At 45.4% G+C, this 19537-nt stretch overlaps 1 protein-coding gene across 2 annotated transcripts in view; it reads left to right on the forward strand.

Moving 5' to 3' along the window:
* Positions 1-19537, forward strand: part of SKP2 (S-phase kinase associated protein 2) — a 217016-nt gene that overhangs the window by 107071 nt on the left and 90408 nt on the right. Inside the window, exon 1 of one of the 2 annotated variants that reach the window (XM_086960535.1) lies at positions 886-981. The exons of the other annotated variant lie outside the window; for it this stretch is intronic. Within the exon in view, the coding sequence (XP_086816661.1) occupies positions 974-981 (8 nt within the window). The 5' untranslated portion in view covers positions 886-973. Of the gene's footprint in view, positions 1-885; positions 982-19537 lie in introns of those variants that run through there. 2 annotated transcript variants of the gene reach the window in all.

Consider the following 19537-nt stretch of genomic DNA (forward strand, 5'->3'; position numbering starts at 1 on the left):
CCTGATGCGTGGTACTTGGCAGGCATGCCGGTGTTTAGAAGATAATAGATGCAAAGCTCACAATTCACAGGTCTATGCATGAATAACTCATTCAGATCAGAGTGTTTCTTTGCATTCTGCGAAAAGAGTTCCCAGTCTACAATTGGGTAAAGAAAATTAAAATTACCAAAAAAAGAGCAGAGAAAACCTGTGGTGGATAAAATACTCAAAATGGCCCTGTGAAACTCCATCTCAATAAACGAGGGCGCTTGAAGAGATATGAGTTTGGAGCAAAATGATGACAAAGTAAAAACGGAATAAGAAATGAACGAGTTGCATACATGGATACGCTTTTGTGAACAGTTTCAAATAATGATGAGGATATTGATAATGATGATAATTATGATAGTTTTCAAACATTAAAAAATGCATGTTTTTAACAATGTAAACAACGTAATTGTTCTGTTTTATAATTCTTTACTCGTGCCCCAGCGTAGCATGTCTTAACATGTCAACCGTTGCAAGATGGCCGCCGAAAAACCTATGAAGGTAGGCAACGCCATACACGTGAATATAATAAGATAAGGCTCTTCTTTGAATCGGGCAGTGATTAAGTTTCCAAACGTCGAGGAGTTATAGAGGATAGTAAACATTAATACGTGCATTGCTGATATTCTGTTATGGTTATAGCTTAATTTCAACTGATACAATGTGCTCAAGAAGCTTAAGTGTAGGCAGGCTAGGATTTTTGCACGCCTGTGCATGATGTGTTTTAACCGGAATCTTTCATTTCCATAGGAGAGAAAATACTGTCTGCACTATTGTAAGATGGCGGCCATGTTCTGCCTTACCTGAATCGCAGTCTAGACTTGGGGTAGGAGTACGTCACGCCTGCTTCCTCTGGCGGGTTAGACTTGGATCTTAGCTAGTTTGTTTCAATCTGGAGCGGGAAGGGAAAGCAGGCTGTGAAAACGCGCGACCAGACGGAGGAAAGATGCAGAGGTAAAGGCGGGAGCGGTGTGTGCGCGGTTTCCGATCCCGCCATGGATTTACGGCCGAGATCCTTTATATTCTTAAATAACCCCGATGGGGATTGGTTTTCTTAATATTTCGTGGATGACCACTGTGGGACGGCGCTATTGCTTCTTATAAATACAGTGCATTTTGCTAATTACTGTTACGTGGCATTATCTGCTGGAGTAAAGGTCTTTAATTTATATGGAGCGATAAAACAATTTATTGCTATTACCTAGAAATATGTTCTTTACGTTGGGTGATCAGCTGGGATACTTTAGTATTAAGCGTGAGACAGACTGTTCCTTATCACTCGTAAACACCCAATTGCAAATTGTTGTATTAGAATGTCATAACTTTATACAGGCGGTTCATCATCTATTGGGGGTTTACAATCTTGATTTTGCACATCTGCCGGGAATCGGACATAATTAATATTGCACTTCTGTGTTCTGGGCTGTTTATTGCTACCTCGAGCGGGAGAGGTAACGCTTTTGGTGATTGGGGCTGTAATATTTATCAATGTACCCTCTCGGTACTGATCGCAAAAAAATGAGAACAAAAGGAGTACTAAAGGGTGACAATGAAATAGCTGTGTAAGAAAACTGTGTGTATATATTTATTATAATTGCATAGTAGCAATTGCTTATGCGTAAGTCAGAGTTTCCATAGGGAGAGTGTTTTTTGTTTTGCTAATAATTTGGTGCACTTGATACATTTTCACATAACTTTCCTCTAAAAAAATTCATACATCTCCGCTTCTTACTGGAAAGTTTTGGGGTGATCGGTTAATTGGTGGCTGAGAATGGGGAAAAGAGGGGGATCTATAACACTTTGCTCATGCAATTTCCATCTGGAACTTTAAACAACGAGGCGGAGAGAGAACCTGTACTGAATTACACCAAACTTGGAAGAAAGCTAGATCTTTGTCCACTTCACTTTGATAACTTTATTTCGGTCAAAGACCATAAAAGTGCAATAAAATATATACAAGCACAGTATTAAAATATAAATACATCGAGTTAAAAAGTTATTAAACAATGGATATCAAAGGAGTAGTTAAAAGTGAAAGCAATAGTCCCTTAGTCCTTATGGATTATTGCGGATCTTCTCCTCCACATACCGACAAGAAACCGGGAAACAGCAAAGACAATGGGAGGGGTAGTGTCATAGGTTAAGACTCTACAGGCAATAGCACAGTGCCTAAAGCCCAAGTTTTTGCAAAGTGGGATGATCCAACACTTCTGAATTTCACCATATGCTGGGCAGAAAAAGAGAATGTGTATAATGTCTTCCCTGTCATGATTGCAGGCAGGGCAGTTAGCCTTCGTCGCTTTTGCCCATCTTGAAGTGAATTCCCCGACTGGTAGAGAGCCGTGTCTCAGTTGAATGTATAGCTTTCTTGCCAGTGGAGGTTGCACCAGGTCCAGGAACGCCTCCATCCTGAATTCAACTTTGGTTGTGAGGAACTCATTGGACAGTCTGCCCAGGGAATTTGAGCAATGTAGCATTTTGAGGTTGTGCGCTTTTACAGCTGCCACCAGGACAGTCCTTTGGATCCTCAAACAGCTATCCTCCGGTGTATCCCAAAGTTGGGGAAGGCCGATTTGGTAAAAAAGAGACTTAACATGTGCCAGCCATGGTATGTTCTTGGTCTTTAACTGCCCCCAAATGATTTTGAATTCTGCTCTAAACGGTTCCAGCTCCAGGACAGACCAGAGCCTTCTCCAATAGAGCAGAGGTCGGGCCGCCGCCAGCTTAGTAATAGGTTCCAGGCCCAGGTCCAAGCGTAATGGGAGCAGAGGCGTGCTTTGCGGGAGATCAAACAAATGCCGCATGAAAGAATGTTCCACTTTCGTTAGGTTACATGTGTTGGTGTGTCCCCAGAATTCTGCAGCATATAAAGCTGCAGACCTGACCTGTGTCTTATATATCTCTAGGGCAGGGGTAACCGGTTTAAAGGATAAGGCGCTGCAAAATCTGCCTATGCCACCCATTATCTGTGCAAGTCTCAGGGAGGATTTAGAGACTTGCTGGTCCCATGTGAATTGTTCTGTCAGTCACTCCCAAGTATGTCAAGGTCTTGACTCTCTCAATGGGGGTTCCGTTCAATGTGGGGTTAGGGCGGGTGTGCCTCGGGGGTGTTGAAGATCATAGACTTGGTTTTCTCCAAGTTGATCTCCAAACCCCGCAAGGCGCTAAAAGAAACAAACCCATCCAGAACCCGCTGAATGCCAGATGATGTCCGCGACAACAACAAGGTGTCGTCCGCAAACATCAGAGCGGGCACCCTGCCAGTGGCCAAGCGTGGTGCATCATTGTCCTTGACACAATTAAGTCTGTCTATCAGGCCATTGACATATAAGCTAAAGAGGGTAGGGGCTAGTACGCAGCCCTGGCGTACTCCTCATGTGACAGGGAAACGATCAGATAATTCCCCATTCTTCCCACATCTCACCTGGGCATAATTCCCAGTGTGGAGCCGGGTTATGGAGTCTAGTTAATTAGGAGGGAGACCAAGTTCCTCCAGCACCGTCCAGAGCCTCTCCCTCGGGACCAGATCAAATGCGACCCGCAGGTCCACAAAAACAAGGTAGAGGCTGCCACCCTCTACTCTTGCAGTTTTCCAGTATAGGACCTGGAGTCGAAAGATCTGGTCCAAGGTCGAGACCCCTGATCTAAAACCGGCTTGGAGGGTGGTCAAAGTTTTGTTTTCCTCCATCCAGCCCAGTAGCCTCTCCAGGAGAATTCGGCCCATCAGCTTCTGAGTGGTATCGAGTAGACTAATTGGTCTATAATTTGATGGAGCAAGCGGACAACCCTTTTTAAAAATTGGAACAATCTCAGCCCCCAGCCAGGTCTCAGGGACTGGGGAGCCCCGTAGGACAGCATTAAACAGAACCAACAAGTATGGGGCCCAGATCTTTGGCTGAGATCTAAAAAGATCTCCAGGGAGCTTGACCAGGCCCGGGGCCTTATTCAGGAGCAATTTCTCGATTGCCAGTTCAACTTCCCTGAGTGTGATGTTATCTGGACAGTAAGTGGGGGCTCCAGTAGGGGCACCTTTTTTCACTATTGCAGGACAGGGTCCGAGTCCATGCCCAAGGCCTCCGGCAGTCTGAACTCATGCGGGGGGTCTGGGGCCATGGGGGGCTCGGGAGCTCGATTAGAGCCATGGGTTCTACAAGGGGAAGTCCCTAAACCCGGAGCCCCCTGCAGTCGACACTCGTGCAGGGGGTGTGCAGGTACGGGAGTTCGAGATCCCGGATCCCAAGGCCCCCGGCAGTCGACTCTCATGCGGGGGTCTGGGGCAGCCGAGGTCTCGGAGGCCCGATCGGAAATACGGATCCCAAGGCCCCCCGCAATCGGCACTCATGCAGGGGTCCCGAGCCGTGCGGGTACAAAGGACCAAACTCCCAGTCCCCTGGGCCTCCGGCAGTCGACTCTCGTGCCGGAGGTCCCGAGACACATCATCCCGTGTAGCCAGAGCCAGTTCTGGGATCTCCCCCTGGAGCAGCCACCCAATATCCTCCAACTCGGGGCTTGTGTAGAGTGACTTAAAGTGAGCCTCCCACACTATAGGAGCGATGTTCGAGACCCCGGTGTCTCTCTCACCTATCACTGAAGAAGTGACAATTAGCCAAAAGGTCTTGGAATCTTTTAGAAGCAGTGCCTGTCTCAACTCTTCCCACCCAGATTCCTCCCACTCACTCTTTGCTCTTTGTCCATAAAACTTGTTTTGTGATTGGTATAAATCTGGTCAGCTGTTTTTTTAAGAAATTAAGGTTAAAAATTAGAGCTATTTGGACAGTTGGGTCAAGTGGGAACACACATCAAAATCCAGCATTGGCAGAGCCGATATGTTTCGCCTATGTAAAACCTATTGGAATTGGCAGTGTCTTTTTAATGTAGGAAAAAACTGATTAAATGAGAAGCCAGGATAAAGGGGGAGGGGTGCGCTTCACTTACTGAAAGAGTTACTTAAAACGGCCCTAGTAATCATGTGCACTCAAAAAGAGCAGTATCAGAAAATGGCTATGTGTATCAAGCAACAAATCAATGGAATCTTTATTGCTAACAAATCTTTGCGTCTGATCTGGGCAGAAGAGGTAGGTTTGATTACCAAAGCCATAAACGGGGGCAACAGTAGATAGCTCTCCATAAAATTAAGTTTGCATTTTAGCACTATTCGCATCAAGGTTTTTGAAAACAAGCTGGAGGTCGGATAACATGACATGGTGACTTCTCCCACCCCAAAGCTCCTGGTGAAAGAAAGGGAAGTTTGTACAACCATTTCTCCTCTCTCTTTGTAAGTTAGACTATAGGATATTTGTGGTTGGGCGCGTCCCCCACTACAGTAAGAGTACATGTGTTTTTTCCCTCGTACAGAATCACTGTGTGCTTTGTTTTCGCTAAGGTTTGAAAAATGAGTGTCTGGTGCGTGGTTGTAATGGCTTGTGTGTCTAGGCTTGGTTTAACTAATGCTCAGTGTTGCAAAGTCATCCTGTGCCCTGGGCACCCCCCAACTTTTTGCTGACCTGGAACTGGCGTTAACTGACTCTGACTGACCCTGTGCTCTCTTTAACCAGGCCGAGGGCCAGTGCCAAGCTGAAAGAACACATTAGAATGCAGTTAAGACACCCAACATACACTAGGGTGAACTATGGTATGGTGGGGTACCCCTGTAATTGGCATGACCTACCCCATAAGCCCCTACTATGTATTAGGACAGGGGATTTAAACTACCTAGAAGTCTCCAGTATCCTGGGGCATGGCAGTTTAGAGGCCAGCAGATTTTCTGCACTAGCATGTGTGCAGTGCTGAAGCCTGAGGTCAGTTTAAAAGCCTCCCTTGTGGCAGGACTGCTTTTAAACCTTAAATTGTGCCCAAACTCTAGTTTGGGGGTAGGGGTCCTTAAAAATAAAAAACCTACCATGTTTTTGCATATTAGGGACCCCAATGGTTACCCCTAAGTATCCCAGGGCTGGGTGTCCGTTATCTATAAGGTACACCCTTATAAATGAGTTTTTATATGCCTGGGTAAAGTGACATTTTAAATTTCACTCCCCATATTGTGTTAAAGTGCTGCTCAAATTCGACTTTGATGCTAGAAGAATTGGGTATGGATAATCTGCATGATTTCTGCAGATTCAGAACCCCTGAAGTCTCCCCTAGTTGCACAGGGGATGGGGGTCGTGTAGAAATTAGGGAAATACTTAATAAATATGGTTTTATAAGCCCTGGTTCTTGAAAAGTGTCCCAAGTCATTTTCCCCATTGCAAACCCCATGGCCCATAGGTTAACATGGTAGGAAGTGATTGATTAATAAATATTGATAGGAGAGGACTAGCTGGACCATTCAAAGACTTCCCAGAATGGTAGTAGTAAATCCAACAATATTATATTGTTGAATTTCTCCTAAAGTGTACATACAAGAAGTTATGAGACTTTCTTGTTTATAAGTCCAAATTCAGCCTTTCAGTGGTCTGCCCTGATTGGTCAGATTTAAGTGGATAAGCCAGGCTGCTGGGAGGGCAGTGTGCTGGTCAATATGAGTGCCAGGCCAGGAGGTGGCTTTGTAAACTATGCCCTTCAAATAAAAGAGGGGAGGCCTGGGTTTCAGTTTACTCTTACAGTCTTGACCCAGAGTCGGGGCTAGGCTTAAGGAAGGTATGTGCAGCTGGTAGTGGGATAGTCCATGGAAATAAGCCATCCCAGGGGGTGTGTTTAACCAGCTCTTACCTCCTTGCTGGAAAATCAGCCATTATGGATTTGGAAGAATGAAGCACTCTGGGACAAACTAATGCCTACTCTACAGGATGTGGTCATAACTATGAGGAGCTGCCCTGCTCTGCGGAGTCTGTTGGGATTAGGTTCAGTCCTAATATATTGCAACACTATAGTCACTCGCTAACTATCTTTGCCGTTGACCCTTTGTTGTACTCTGCTGCCTTTGACTAGGCTCACATTTTATAAATACCACAGACATACAATATATGGAGGCATACCCTAGAGGGATAGTCTGCTTGGGAATGGGCACCTTCGTTTTGACAGGTGTTCGGTTCAATTTAGGCAGGCGGCTTAAGACCAAAATGCTGATAGAGTTGTATACCTGCTCGATGTTATGTTGCAAGGACAGATGAAAAGCCCATGCCCTGTTCAGGTGTAATTCATGTGAGCCAACTTTAAATTCCTTTGCAGTACTCCATACAGAGGCATGAAAGCAATTTGGAGAGATGTGACTGGTCAACTGAGTTGGGCCATAATAGTATATTCAATGATGGGTTGTTGGAACCATGAGCAGGACCCAGCTTTCGAGCCTACTTACTACACCCATTAGACTTTAGAGGTTGAGTCCAAGTCACTAGAGTGCTGTTTCATCCTTTCTCCATCAGTAGAGGCACCCAGCAGGGCTACCCCCTCGCTCCCTAGCCTTTCGTCCTGGCCATGGAACTCTTTGCTCAGTTGAAAAGATTAGGCGTGCATGTATGGTGCATTGATTGGGGTGGGGCATGAAGGACAGAATTGCACTAAATGCCGACCATGTCCTGCTATATGTGCAATGGCCACAGGATTCTGTCCCGTTATTCACATGATCTGGTACTTTTTCGCCATCCAGACATGCTTTACACAAATGAATAAACTCTTAGGTGAGGTTGTGGGCATTTCTGTGAAAGAATCCCCTAGGAGGGTTCTTCTGGGGATTCAGGCTGAGTGGGACAGCAGCAAAGTGGACAAGACACTTATGACTTTGGGCTACTTGGTGGGTAAATGACATATGGCCTGTCATTGGAGGTACTACAAATTAGGGGAGGTTTACAGTTGGGCAGAGGTCTACGCTCTACGTAGACAACAGAGACCTTACAATAATCCCTCATCAGATGAGGGCAGTTCAACCGACGTATCAACATCTCAAAGAGGAAGCACATCCCATGGAAGATCCCCTAGAAATGCTCCACCATCCAGAACCACTGAAAATGTTTCCCTGACCACTGCCTCATCATCTGGTGTCTCTTTTTTAGAGAAAGGCCCCGTTATCGTCGTCTAACCCGGAGGAGCAGAAGGCACAAAAGAACCAGTGTATAGATCAATGAGGACTAGCTAGTTTAAGGAGAGTTAAGGAGACTCGGGTAGGTACGTCAAACAATAATAATAAGGAAAAAGCACTGTTTTCCTTTTAAAGCCCTCACCCACCGACCTAGTCGGTGGCATGCTTCATCACCGGGCCCACCACAGTGGCACCGAATGTGCCCCGGGTGTGCTGCAACTCCAGGTGACTGCGGAGCTGGTATATTGCTGAGTGTGCAGTGAAAGGGTGAGAAAGGTGAAATTTAAAAAGCTATACAGGAGGTCCCAGCACCCGAGGGTTATCAATCTTTAATAAACTGGGCCTCTGTTAGCAGGTTAAAAAGGCAAAGGGACGTAGATAGGAGTGTTATGATGAACTCCAACGTCCAGTGTGGTCTACATGTTTCAGCCAGTGCCTTTTGAATTTTAAGCTGGCTTTCCTCCGGACCAATAGGATATGTGAAAGGGTGCAAATTAAATAATAATAAACTTAAATTTAAGTGTTTGTGTAATTCTTTGGCTATGTGTAGCGCACACTAAGGCACTGTAACTGTTAGAGGGGGATTCCCTCAGGCTTTACTACAGAAAACATATAGGACAAAGACAAGACGTACAGGGTAGAGTCATATTAGAGTGGTATGTCTTTAAACCACTACATGCCGACTTATAAGGTGGTGTGCGACCTTTATTCGGCTATAGTGAGCTCATGCCATCTGCATGGAACTGGTGAGGGTTTTAAAGAAACCGTTAGTGATAAGTGGTGGGCTAAAAAACGAAATCACAAGGTGAGGTACAGGTAAGTACAGATACTAGGTCCTCACTCTGTTATTTCTTGTAAAAAGCCTCAGGGGTCGCCTGGCAGAGAGAGAGACCCTGTGGGGATAAAGAGTTGTACAAATCTATCCAACCTGTAGGGAGAAAGAGATGGTGTTTACCCCGTTCGTAGGTCAGCAATGGTCATTTTTACTCACAAGTAGCTCGGTCTGGTTCCTCCTTGGACCTGGTCGTCCTTCCGCGGCGCCCGATATGAGTTCAAGGGGCCGCCCGGTATCTTATTTATGCTGCTCGCTACATTTGAATCACCTGTGTAAGGTAGAAAGAGAGGGAGGGGTGCGCGCTAATCGCTGTGTCATTGTAGCCCTTTGTTGAGCATGCGCGGAGAAAAGTAGTGCACTTTCGTGCGCAAGTGCGGACAATAGCGTCAGCGCCTGGGTGCAGTTTGTTCGGGATTGTACTGTGGTCATTATGCGCATGCGCTAGTTTATAGGCGCATGCGTGTTGAAAGAATTTAAAGTAAAGTTTGTTGACTAGTGAAACACAACGTGTAGGAGGTTTCACGCGTGGTTATTGATGCGCAAGAATCCCGCTGGGAATAGACCGGGTTGATAAAAAGTCAAGTATTTTGGCAGTGATCTTGACGATTTGTCCAGATGAGCCAAGGCTCAAGGTAAAGGTTTTGAAAGCCCAACGTGTAGGGAATTGCACACGTGGGATGTGGCTTGCTCATAAGTGCACATAAGTGCACAGGGGACACACGGTGGGAGAGAAGGGAGCAGTAATGGGGGCGCTCATGCAGGGATACCCTGGCACAGATATCGCTACATTATACAGTGTTTCATTGTTGGTTTAGAGCACTAGGGAGTAGGCTAGGGGAATTACACAGCTAGAGTGTTCCATGGTATGACATCGTTGAGGCCATGGATATGTGTGGATAACCGATATATCCAGCGTTGTTCCTTTTGAAGGAGAAGTTTTTCATTGGTGGAGTTGTCAAATTTTTCAATGACACTCCAGGAGAAATCGTTGGGTGTGTGGTTGTAGGTTAAGAAATGGTCTGTGAGCTTGCTTATATTCTTACCACACCTTATTGTGCTTCTATGTTCCGTCATCCTCGTTCGCACTTTTCGGGTGGTCATGCCAATGTATCTTAGGCCACATCTGCAAGTTATCAAATACACCAGATTGGTGGAGTTGCAGTTTGTGAATTGCTGTTGTGTCCAGGTTTTACCTGGTTCCAGACTTAATGTTTTGGAAGGTGATGTCAAGTGGCATACACTGCAATTATTGCAGGGTTGGTGGCCAGTGATTTTAGGCAGGCCCCATGCATTGACGATGGTATTGTCTTTGTTGCGTGTATTTGTTCGTGGTCTGGTGTTCACCAGCTGATCTCTTAGATTTGTGGCCCTTTTGTAGGCAAAGCGAGGTTTTTCCCATTTTCTGGTGCCGAAGTTGATGATCTTCCAGTTACGTTGTATGATATTGGCTACTTGGTTAGACGCCGTATTATAGGTCGTCACACAGGTGAGGGTTGGTTCTTCCTGTGGTTTCTCAAAAGTTTCTAGGAGTGCCTCTCTGTTCTGGTTCCTAGCTCTTTTGCCGGTTTTATTTATTATCCTTGAGGGGTAGCCACGATCCCTGAGCTTGTGCACTAGATCGTTGGACTGTAGTTTGTAGTCCTTGATGTTGCTGCAGTTACGTCTGATGCGTAAAAATTGCCCATAGGGTAAATTTTCCCTCAGGTGCCGAGGGTGAAAGCTGTCAAACCTTAGTAGAGAGTTTCTTGCTGTGGGTTTGTAGAAGGTGGTGGTAGTGAGATTTCCATTCTCCGGTCTGATGTTTAAGTCAAGGAAGGCCAGTTCAATGGAACTTCTAGTGCTGGTGAAGCGTAAGTAGGAGTCTTGTTGGTTGATCCAAAGCATAAAGTTATCCAGTTGTTCTTGGTTGCCTTTCCATATCAGGAGGATGTCATCGATATATCGACGCCACATTCTTATGTTGGCAGAGAAAGGGTTGGTGGGATGTATGTATGTGTGTTCAAAGTGAGCCACATACAGGCCTGCCACACTAGGGGCAAAAACGCTGTGCATGGATGTTCTATTGGTCTGCAGGTAGTAGGTACCCTCATAATCGAAGTAGTTCTCTTTGAGGGCCAGGGCGGCGCAGTCCAAAATGAAACTGCGGGGGGGGTGTTGTATTCCCAGGGGTTTGTCATTAGGACATCATGCAGTACTTTTAATGTTGCGTCCTGTGGTAGGCTGGTATATAGACTCTCTATGTCTAGTCCTACCAGTAATTCAGTGGTGGGGTCAAAGTTAAGATCTTGGATTACACTTAAGAGGTGTTTTGTATCCTTGATGTAAGAGGGGGTCTTTTGGACCAAGGGATTTAGAAAGACGTCACAAAACCGTGATAGGGGTTCCAGCAGCGACTTCATTCCAGACACAATGGGTCTCCCTGGTGGTGGAGTGATGCCGCACTCAAAGACCGTCTAGATAACAACGCCCACAACAGCAAGGAACTATTCAACATCGTCAAAGAATTTACCAACCCATCAGCCAACTCCAACGACATCACCCCCTCCCAAGCCCTCTGCGACTCCCTAGCTTCCTTCTTCCACAACAAAATCGCAGACATCCACAACAGCTTCGACAACCGACCCGAAGACCAACCCACCCAATCTCCCGCAGGACCCTCATCCCCCTTGAACATCCTTAACGACTGGACCCCAATCTCCACTGAGGACACCATCCACCTGATGAACTCCATCCACTCAGGATCCCCAACTGACCCATGCCCTCACCACATCTTCAACAAAGCAGACTCCATCATAGCACCACACCTCCGAGATGTCATCAACTGCTCCCTCAACTCCGCCACCTTCCCGGAAAGCTGAAAACACGCTGAACTCGGCGCCCTTCTGAAAAAACCCACAGCTGACCCCACCGAACTCAAAAACTACCGTCCCATCTCGCTTCTTCCATTCCCGGCCAAAGTCATTGAGAAAGCTGTCAACAACCAGCTCGCCGCCTTCCTCGAAACCAACAAATCCCTCGACTCCTCACAGTCCGGCTTCCGAGCCAAACACAGCACTGAGACCGCCCTCATCGCAGCAACAGACGACATTCGAACTCTACTGGACAATGGAGACACAGTCGCCCTCATCCTCCTCGACCTCTCCGCTGCCTTCGACACAGTCTGTCACAACACCCTTCTTCAGCGCCTCAGAGACGTAGGAATCCAAGGAAAAGCACTAGAATGGATCACCTCGTTCCTCACCGGAAGAACACAGAGAGTCCGCCTCCCACCATTCAAGTCAAAGGCCTCTGAAGTCATCTGCGGCGTGCCACAAGGATGGTCACTCAGCCTCACCCTCTTCAACGTATACATGAGCCCCCTTGCGGCCATCGCTCGCCAACACAATCTCAACATCATCTCCTACGCGGATGACACTCAACTGATCCTTTCACTCACCAAGGACCCTAATACCGCTAAAACCAACGTACACGAAGGAATGAAAGAAGTAGCCAAGTGGATGAAGCACAGCCGTCTGAAACTGAACTCAGACAAAACAGAAGTCCTCATCTTAGGCACCTCCACCTCCGACTGGGATGACTCTTGGTGGCCAGAAGCCCTTGGACAAGCCCCCATCCCGACGGACCACGCACGGAACCTGGGCGTCATCCTGGACTCCTCACTCTCGATGACCAGACAAGTCAACGCCGTTTCATCATCTTGCTTCAACATTCTTCGCATGCTCAAAAAAACATTTCGCTGGATCCCCACCGAAACTAGAAAAACGGTCACCCACGCACTGGTCACGAGCCGTCTGGACTACGGAAACACACTATACGCCGGTACCACCGCAAAACTCCAGAAAAAACTCATCCAGAACGCTTCAGCCAGGCTCATACTAGACATCCCGCGTAAAGAACACATCTCTGGTCACCTGAAAAACCTCCACTGGCTCCCCGTAAATAAGAGGATTACTTTCCGCCTCCTAACCCACGCACACAAAGCACTCTACGATCTTGGGCCCGAATGCCTCAACACACGACTATCCTTCTACACCCCCTCCCGTCAGCTGCGATCCTCCAACCAAGCCCTTGCCACGGTACCTCGCATCAACAAAACTACCATGGGAGGTAGGTCCTTCTCCTACCTGGCAGCTAAAACCTGGAACTCACTTCCCACTCACCTTCGCCTTACCCAGAACCACCTAGCATTCAGAAAGCAACTTAAAACTTGGATATTCGACAAATAATTCCCCACCCTCCCGCTAGCGCCTTGAGACCCTATGGGTATGTAGCGCGCTATATAAATCTATTGACTTGACTTGACTTGACTTGTGTATTTTGGGAACTGTGTAGAAGTATGGGGTCTTTATTTCTCTGGGGCATAAGTAGTCCGCCTCTTGTTTAGAGATTTTTTCATTGTCTTTGGCATTCTTGACCAGATGGTTGATGGTGGCTTGTAGCTGTTCTGTTGGGTCTTTATTGAGGCGTTTATAGTTCCTAGTATTACTGAGGAGCCTCTTGCATTCCTGATCATAGTCAGTCTTGTTCATCAGGACTATGCCACCGCCTTTGTCCGCCGGTTTGATGATTAGAGTAGGGTCATTCTGCAGGCGTTGGATGGTACTTCTGTCTTTGTTGGATAGGTTATTGAATGTCTCCTTGTGTTGGAGTTGTTCTACTTCTGTGTAGACTGCCTGTTCAAATGTCAGGATTTTAACCGGGATACTACCCGGGGGGGAGTAAAGGTAGATTTTATTCTCAAGCCGGTTTCATTGGGCGTGTTTTCTCCATCGGTGGTGGTGTTGTCTTTTTTCTCAAAGAAGGCCTTTAGTTTGAGTTTTCTGAAAAACTCAGCAAGTTCTACGTGTAGTTTAAACGTATCCAGTCTAGTGGTGGGGACGAATGAGAGGCCTTTGTGGAGTACTTCTGTTTCCTCTGTAGTTAGTTGGGTGTCAGACAGGTTGAACACAAGTGGACACGGGGGTGTTATTTGCTTGTTCCCGGTTGTTCCCTGGTCTTGTTTCTCGTATTGGAGCTCACTGGTTCTTCTTCCGTTGCCCATTGGACATGTCCTGGGTTCCGTCTCTTGCCCCGTCCTCTTCTGCCCTGTGATGATAAAGGATATCGCTGGTTTTGGTTTCCTTGAAAAAAGGGCATGTTTCATTGAGGGTACATCTGTGGGTATCCAAAGTATGGGGGCGGTAGGTGACCGAAAAGAGGGGGTGGTGGACCAAAATTATGGTTTTGGGGGGCCTTGCCATGGTTGTTGCCATTGTTGTCCTCGTCTGCCTCTGGATGTGTTGGATCCTGAACTTGAGTTGCTTGAGGCACTTGAGATGGAGCTATTATCCAAATTTTCAGAGTCTTCCTCTGAGTACGGGTAGGTTTTGGAATAGCTGAATCTCTTTAAGTCCTTTTCAAATTTTTTGATTTTGGTCTGGGTTAGATAGTCTTTGTATTCCGCGGTTTTGGTCATCAAGTTTTTCTTGAAGCCTGACAAGGTGGTTTTGAAATGTGACTCTGTCGCTTGGATCTCTATCATGATGGCGTCTGATAGGCGTTTTGCAGTTTTTATAATGAGGACTAACCAGTCCCTGGTGCAATGCCAGGCGATCTGGGCCCAGTCTTTACGGAATGCTGCGTCATCCAGGAAAATCCTAGGGGCATTCGTGACCAAAAGGCCAGTGGGTGCTGTGTTGGTGCGTAGATATTGTGCCAGTATGACCCCATGCAGAACAGTCCGAATCCTGTTCCTCTTCTTCTCCGTGAGTGAATCCCAGTCGGTTGATTGGGCTACAGTAGCGGAAATGTTAAAATCTACCAGGAGTGAGGGGTCAGCCAGAATTTCGCTGACATCCTCAGCAGTGCGCTTGCGCATTGACCTAAAAGTGCACGGGCACAGCATCAAATCGCCAGTTAGTTAAAGTCTGTTTAAACCCCTATAGTCTCGCTCCGCTCAGAGGCGAGACCTAAAAAGACTCTTACAAAGAGAAATTGTTTGGATGAAAAGACTGCCGAAAGGCCTTAATGACCGAATTGAATGTAGCTGTTTTCTTTAATGTTGATGTCCTTACATATACACTGTTTTCTTGAATGTTGACATCTTTGTATATACACTGTGCACTTTCCAGTCACTCTTTTGCTGTTACTATTCTTCTTAGGTCTATGTTTGACCTCTTACACCTTTTTTTTCTTATCTACCGTTTACCGTTTTTATTTTTGCTTTCCTTGCCCTTCTCCCGAAATTTACTTCACTAGTGTCAGTTATTATATTTTTTTCCTTTACTTTATTATTCTGACCCGTTTTTTCCTCACCTAAGTTGGCCGCCCCCATGTATCTGTTTTTTACCTTCACTCTTTGCTTTCTGCATTGTAACATTGGTTTTTCGTATACCAATTTCTTTTACCTTATATATGCGTTTCACATACCCAGGTGTTTAACACTTTATTTCTTCAGTCTGTACACGGATATATGTTAGCACGCATACTTTTAGCACGCATACCATTACCACGCATTTTTTACAACGCAGGACCTTTTACAACGAATACCTTTACAACGCATTGCACTACAACGCACATACTATTACAACGTAAGTATAGGTAAGTATATATTATTAATATATAAGGTAAGTAATAATTATTTAAAATGTTTTAATTAATTAATAAATATTTTATTATTAAATATTTAAATTAATAATATTTTTATTTTATAATTTGTAAATATATGTTAAAAATACCCCTGTACCCCAAAACCCAATCCCAACCCTGAAACCTAAAAATACCCCTGACCCCAAAACCCAATCCCAACCCTGAAACCTAAAAATACCCCTGTACCCCAAAACCCAATCCCAACCCTGAAACCTAAAAATACCCCTGTACCCCAAAACCCAATCCCAACCCTGAAACCTAAAAATACCCCTGTACCCCAAAACCCAATCCCAACCCTGAAACCTAAAAATACCCCTGTACCCCAAAACCCAATCCCAACCTTGAAACCTAAAAATACCCTTTACCCCAAAGCCCAATCCCAACCCTGAAACCTAAAAATACCCCTGTACCCCAAAACCCAAACCCAGCCCTGAAACCTAGAAATACCCCTGTACCCCAAAACCCAAACCCAGCCCTGAAACCTAGAAATACCCCTGTACCCCAAAACCCAAACCCAGCCCTGAAACCTAAAAATACCCCTGTACCCCAAAACCCAATACCCCTAATAAATGTTTTTGAAAAAAGATAAACTTACTTATACTTACGTTGTAATGGTATGCGTTGTAATAGTATGTGCGTTGTAGTGTAATGCGTTGTAAAGGTATGCGTTGTAAACGATCCTGCGTTGTAAAAGTATGCGTGGTAATGGTATGCGTGGTAAAAGATGCGTGGTAACAGTTACATACTGTCTGTACACACATTAGTTTTGTGGTTTTCGTGTTGACTTCCCCTCCACTATAGTCCTTTGTTTGTTTTTAATTTCCTGCGTCACACCGCTCGTTCTAACTATTTACTTCTGCGTCTTGTACTCGGAACGCTTACCCGCTTGACTGCATGGAACACGGCTTTCCAGAACACCCCGGTAAGATTAAACCACTGTATCTAAGGCATGTTAGGAGAGTAATTCACGCACTTTGCGGTGTGCACCGTTCACCGTAGATTTCTTACCAGCCCACCATATTGCACTGTCACTTCGGTTGACCGAATTTCACATTATTTTGAACGTTGTCCTTCACCCTGGGACCCCGCATATTTTCTCGAGCACTTCACGTTTGCATCTTGGTCCCGTATTCACCTGGCTTCCCCATAATTCTTTTCCTGCATCTACCCACTGCCACTCTCTGTCGTATTTTTATTATTTTATTATTCTTGCCGCCTTAAATTTTCCACCTTCGTTGGCCCCCATGTTATCTCTGCCACCACTGCACAGTCTGGCACGTTGTAGTTTTTACTGCTTTCCATGTTATTCACTCACATTGTTATTCACTCATATTGATGTACTTTCCTTGTGGAGGTCCTTCTACTTCCTGATTCAATGCACTATCATTTACAGATTGCCAACGGTCCCCTGATGAAGGGACTTCGTCCCGAAATGCATAGGGATACTACTATTGCAATTGGATATTTTGGAAAACCATGAGTTTACATGCCTATTTGAATGAATTCGCTATGATTATAATACGTGACTGTTGAAATAAATACATTATTATGGACAATTGAAGAATAGTGATTACTATATTGGTTACACCTATAGAACCTTTTTTGAAGGAGACTTTCTCTCCACCTGGAGTGCCATTGGAAGTAGTGTAGGTGATTTCTACACTCCCCCAATCTTTCTGTCATTGGAGGTCCCAGCAGCCCCAGCTTTGTTGGAATGGATCAGAGGTATGGACCACCATGCTATTGCTGAGGAATCAGTCTATAAGACCAAAGGATGCATGAAGAAACTTACCAAGTATCATGCACTCACTTTGTTCCAACAGTGGATACAACCCCGGAGCTGAAGCTGGACCATCCTGTCCCTCTCGGGAATGAGCCAGTTAAAGGACCAGAAACTCCTTAAACCAAGCGCGTCCTGGGGTAGGACATAAAATAAAATGAAAGAGACTTGCGGTACTGGTTCTGCTCAGCGACTGTGTGACACTGAGTTACAGGATTTTCTGCTTCAGAGACCTTCTGTGTCTGCGAGCTGTATTTGCACTGGACCACAACCTCTGGTTTTGCGAGGAAGCAATACCCTCGAAATAACAAGAGGAGGCAGTTACCATCCGTACCCTAACAGGCCTCTACATACAATGACCATGCATTGACCTCCGTGACATACACTTACAGGTTTCATCTCTCATGCCTTGCTGCTGCAGAATTACCAAAATCACAGATGAGTGTGGCACTCCCAAAGATTAAATGCTGAACACAGATTGTTACAAGGTTCATACATATATCAAAACGCTCTAAAGTGCCTTATCTTGGCATTACTCAGAAAAACATGAAGCTAAGTCTTTAGATCTTGCGAAATTACAGTTCAAGCACCAAGGCACATGAGGCGTCCAGAGCATGAACACAAGGAGTGCTTGAGGAAATCGCTGGGAGGGCATGGAGGAAAAGTCTATAGTATTTGAAGACTCTGACACTTGGTCCTGCACAAACCGGATATCAAGTACTTAGCCTTGTTCTTCACTTTTTCGTAGTTTGAAGAAAGTCTCAAGGCTTTGACTCCGGGAGCTGTAGGGTAGGAGGAGTAGCTGTGCATTACGAAGAGATGGAAGTGTCAAGGGAGCTGAGCTACTGGGAACACTGGTGCAACTTGGACTAGTGGAGACTCGAGCGATTATCGGTTTTGGCTGGATTCTTCAGGTAAGTCGGAAGGGTGAAGCTTGTTCCCGCAGGGAGCGAGGCCAAGGCACACCGCAGGGTTGGGTAGGGTTTATATACACTCCCGAAGGCTCCACGGATGTAGCTAGATCATGTAGGGCACATGGCTGTCTGGAAGGTTCTTGAACCCATGACGAAAACACGTTAGTGTACACGCTTTGACCTTTTAGGAAGGGGCAATTGCAACTTGACAATTGGAACCAACCAAAAAGAAAAAGAATGTATAGTTTTCGCTCAACTTTGCACAATAGAAAACACCAAGACCCCAGCATCAGCGAGTGCAAGGTACTATCTTGGTTAAAGGGATTCTAGGGGAAGCTTGCATAGACTACTAGGGAAACCACACCAAGGCCCTAGTAACATCAGGTGCAAGGTACTTTATCAGTTCACAAGTTCTGGGGGGCGCTTACAGGGACTTCAGGCGCAATGGAATCATAGGATCTGTGGAACATCAATCAAGGTATCCTAGCATGCCATTAATCTGCTGGGTTAATACAACACAAGCCTTGCAACCTAGGCGTGCTACACACAAAGGGAGCATGCGGTAGTCGTGACACCAGGATATGGGGGAAATGGTAGGATTAATTTCAAATGATTTAAACATTCTCGGGTTACTTGGAAAAATGTTTCATTTGGCTGGGAACCTTGCCATGTGACTTTCTTGCCGATTTGGGGCTGGGACTCATGTACATCTTTATACTGTGTCTGTAATGGAGATGATGTTACTAGCTTGTTACACTAGTACGGTGTATGGAGTACAGTGGATTGTATGTTTTTAGTAAAAAATAAAACCGAAGATTAAAAAAATCTAGATTCATATAAGCAATTTGTCCTATCCCGATGTATGTTTTTTGGGGGGCATATAGACCTTAGCTTAATGGCTAATAGCCATGTATATTTTTACTTTGGCAGCGAGGAGCTCTTCGCTGTTAAGGGAAAAAGCATGTTTTTTATTGTGTATCTGAGAAAGTCACTTTGAACCTAACTAAGCCAAAGCTGGGTTTGTAGATACATTTAATATGGCATTGGGTATGTTAGTTATGGCGCTCCTCTCTTGCATTGGTGGCTATGTAGGGCATGACGATTATCACCTAGTGGTGCTCAGCTTCTGGATCAGCTAATTAATGATTTAGTGGGTGCACCTCAAGATACTGGCTTTTAAAAAAGGAAAGAAAAACTTTTATTCATTTTATTTTTAAATCTTATTAATTCTCAATCAATTATGCTGCGATAACATTAAAACCGGCAGAGGATGTTGGACTTCAAAAACTGGCATTGGACTTGAAATTGAAAATAATTGTAATATATTATGCATACACGTC

This window comes from Lissotriton vulgaris, chromosome 3_1, assembly GCF_964263255.1.
Source record: "Lissotriton vulgaris chromosome 3_1, aLisVul1.2, whole genome shotgun sequence".
In the NCBI taxonomy this organism is placed as follows: Eukaryota; Metazoa; Chordata; class Amphibia; order Caudata; family Salamandridae; genus Lissotriton; species Lissotriton vulgaris.